A 3,595-nucleotide genomic window follows, 5' to 3' on the forward strand; every position below is an offset into this window, starting at 1 on the left:
ATGACCAATCACATTCACTTTATTCACTTGTGTAAAGTCGTCCACCACTCGAGAGAATTTAGAAATGGGTTGGAAAACGGTTATGACTTTAATTGCAGTTAAGTTTTCACAATTCAATATCGATCCACAAAACTCTCTGAATTAGTTCTGGATTAGTTCCTCCTGGCCAGTAAGTTTGTGATCTACAGCGTTGTGTAACTTTGCATCATACTGAAGAAAAATGGATGTGAATTTCTGTGAGCATCAGACATAGAATAAGTGGAGTATCTTCCACCCAGGAATTCAAGTTAACCAAGGGGTGAATTAAAGACGGTCACAAATAGAAGCCATGAAATGTTCAGGCAGACTATCATAATTAAAGGTGCCAACCAGAGTTTTTTTATTTTTTTTATTTTGTACTGTGCTGTACAGCAGCCCCAGATTGAAGTCAGAGGCGGGGTTTAACTGCTCATGCTAGTATTCCCATAGTCACCAGTAACTATGCTAAGCTACAGGAAAATAAACAACAGATCTTAAAAATCATATCTGGTTCTACCTAAGTAATAATAATGGACATGCAGGTGGCGCAGAGGTTAGTGCACACAACTCATGTACAGAGTTTTTTATTCTTTAGGCACGTGAGTCTTTAAAATGCCAGAACTTGCATAAAGTCTGTTTGACAGCATCATTTATAAACATTAAATCTGTTGTTGTTATCCAACTTTTTTGTTTCATTTTTTGTTTGTGTGTAAATATTGGATAAAAAAAAACATAGAAGTTTAACAGGAAGGTTATTCTACTTTAAGTTAATTTAAGTGCAAATAGAGGGAGAGGGGGTATGAAAAATGAGTTTTACTTCTTCATACCCCTTTTCAGACAATTTCCATTAATCGATGTCATTTTTCTGGCTATATATACCGACAGGTTTATTTGATGGAGGGGTTTGTTTCTATTTATTTTCAGGTGAATTTAGTTAGTTTGGAAATTGGTGTTTGGTTTGGTTGATGTTAACTAGTCTCTTGTGTGTATATTTGGTTGATTCACTTATTGTTGTTTGTCAAATTGTCTGAGAAATTGTATCAAATAAATTCCCATTTTTATTCATTCACAGTTACTCAGTACTCAAGTAGCCTTTCTACTGAATACTTTTTCACCTTTGCTTGACTAATTTCTTGGACAGTAAAATCTTGTCTTTTTGTGTTTCTAGACTACTGAGAAATTGGAGAAAACGACTCTGTCACTGGAACAGCTGACTAATGAGAAGAAAACACTTGAGTCGCAGGTAAGAAGGGATTGATAGGAAACTTTTAACACTTTTAACAAGGAGAATTTATCTTGTGCAGAGGTGGAACAAACTAACTTAAACATCAGCAGATTCTTGTTCAACCCTTTGTCTTTGGATTCAGTTTATATAACTGGCCGCATTCCCAGGAAATATGATCGGGCATTTTGATTTCCCTTATCTTTAACTGAAGATGGTTTACTGATACAAGGATCCTGCTTGTTCTCAATAAAATAAAAGTAAAAAGCATTTCTGTTATTTTAAGAGGATAGAGGCCTGCTGTAATGTTTAATCAGTAAGAGCGGTAGATTAATGATAATGGACATTGGTAAAGTGAAAGCTTGTTTTAAGTTGGAGTTTTCAAACACAGCATAGCTCACATGACTTAAGGAGCATTATTTTTCCATATACAAGAGAGGAAAACTCTTTTTGAAATTGGAAATCCTCTCACATGTATTTCTGCATCCCCCTCCTTTCCCACTGTGCTTCTTTTTTTATTCCATTCATGCAACATTTTCAAATGAAAGCTTTATGTATGTCTGCATGGGTTTTACTCAGTCTGTCCACAGCAGCGTGAAAGGGTTTGCACATGCACGTACATGGGCTCCGCATCTGCGGCCTGCAGGGTTTTTGTTGCACATTCAAGCTGACTGGATGATTACACAGACTGTTCTTGTTGGGGGAAATTCAGACTCAGCCATCGCTTTAAATTAAGCATGAATGAAACCCTGCAGCCTCCTCTGCCTTCTCTACATTTATGTTTTTATCATCTTCTTTTATCATCATTGTTTTGTTTTGTTTTTTTTCAAACTGTTCATTGTACTGCTGCTAAGCTCTCTGGTGCCCTCATGCTGTCTTTCTGCACATTCATCTCCCCTCTGGAACTTTCATAGCCGACAGCAGATGTTTAGCTTTAAGGCACAGGGTGTTTATAAAGCATAATTTATATAATTTAATCTCTCACAAGTTGTACATTCAGGAAGTTTGTCTCTCTTCATTTTTACAGGATAGACTGTGAGGCCTATCTGTTGGGGTTTTCGTTATAGACCTTGTTTCTGTCCCTGTAGTAAGATTGTAAAGTGGAAAATTCATTGTCTGCCATTTATTGAAATTATTTCTGTGTAATATGAAGGAGACAAGAAAGTTTTGTCTTCCAAAGCAACAGTTAGTGCTAATGTCAAAGGCAAAGGGTAAATTCAATTATATTTCTAGCATGCTGGATTTAAAAGCATCGCACTTTAATACTTTAGCCACCAAATATGACAGTCAGACAGGATATTAATATTGAAGACATTGTAAGGATGATTGGGATTTGGGAGTTTTGCAGATCTAGTTGTATGTTGTTACTTTCATTCCTGATTAAGACACCATTAGGATTTCCAAAAACATCCTAATGGTCCCCAAAAATATTTTGTAAACTGAAGATACATTTTTTTATTATTTCTGTTCATCGTTTAGTCAGTCTACTGCTTCTCAGACAGTGTGAAGTTGCTCTTCTCTCCAAACTTAACACACATCTATCAATCTCCTGCCAACAAAATGTATTTTCGTTTTTGTCTAGCGCTGGCTCAGCTCTCTTAGAGCTCCACTAGAGCTCCTCTTCCTCTCCTCCATGACAACTAGTGTAGAGGCTTGTTTTTCTCCACCTTCTGTTTTAGGATGTCCTGAAGATCTTCAATTCACTTCAGTTTATGCATATCAGAGACAATTCGACCAGATCATCCAGTCAAATTGATTCAAAGTTTTCTATGTAAGGAAAACCAGCTGATTGCATCAACTCATTGACTCGAAGGCAATCCCTCTCACTAAGCATGCTTGTAGCGACAGTGGAGAGGAAAACTTACTTTTAACAGGAAGAAACCTCCAGCAGACGCAGGCTCAGTGTGAGCGGCCATCTGCTGAGGCTGACTGAGGTTCAAGGAGACAGAAGCAGAGATAGAAAAAGAAGCAGAGATACAAAAGGCAAATGTCAACCAGCTCCACAGGCGGCGATGTCCCGGAAACACACAGCCAGGCAGAGGAGCTCTGAGCCAGCTCCCATGTCAGAGGATAAGGAGAGCACATCCAGTTAGTCACAGACAAGATATCAGATGAAGCTACTATGATGAGAAAAAGTAGAGAGCATAAAGTTAGAGATTGAACTAAAAACTAATGCAGAATAGGAGAATAGAGATGGTCCCTATGTCCTCCTGAAGTCTAAGCCTATAGCCAGTGTTGTGCCTGAACGCGTTCATTGAACGAAAGTTCATGAACTCGTTCATATTTTGGGCGAACGTGAACTGAACATACTGCATTATTGCCTGATGAACGTTATTGTGAACTCGTTCATTCTGG

General features: G+C 37.9%; 1 protein-coding gene across 3 annotated transcripts in view; it reads left to right on the plus strand.

Annotated features, from left to right (window-relative positions):
• LOC107086056 (CAP-Gly domain-containing linker protein 1-like) overlaps positions 1 to 3,595 on the plus strand; it is a 69,526-nt gene that overhangs the window by 33,880 nt on the left and 32,051 nt on the right. For all 3 annotated transcript variants that reach the window (XM_015376794.1, XM_015376793.1, XM_015376795.1), the window contains one exon: positions 1,187 to 1,261. In XM_015376794.1, the coding sequence (XP_015232280.1) occupies positions 1,187 to 1,261 (75 nt within the window). The remainder of the gene's footprint in view (positions 1 to 1,186; positions 1,262 to 3,595) is intronic.

Source organism: Cyprinodon variegatus, unplaced genomic scaffold, assembly GCF_000732505.1.
Source record: "Cyprinodon variegatus isolate N-32 unplaced genomic scaffold, C_variegatus-1.0 Scaffold142, whole genome shotgun sequence".
NCBI classification, from domain to species: Eukaryota; Metazoa; Chordata; class Actinopteri; order Cyprinodontiformes; family Cyprinodontidae; genus Cyprinodon; species Cyprinodon variegatus.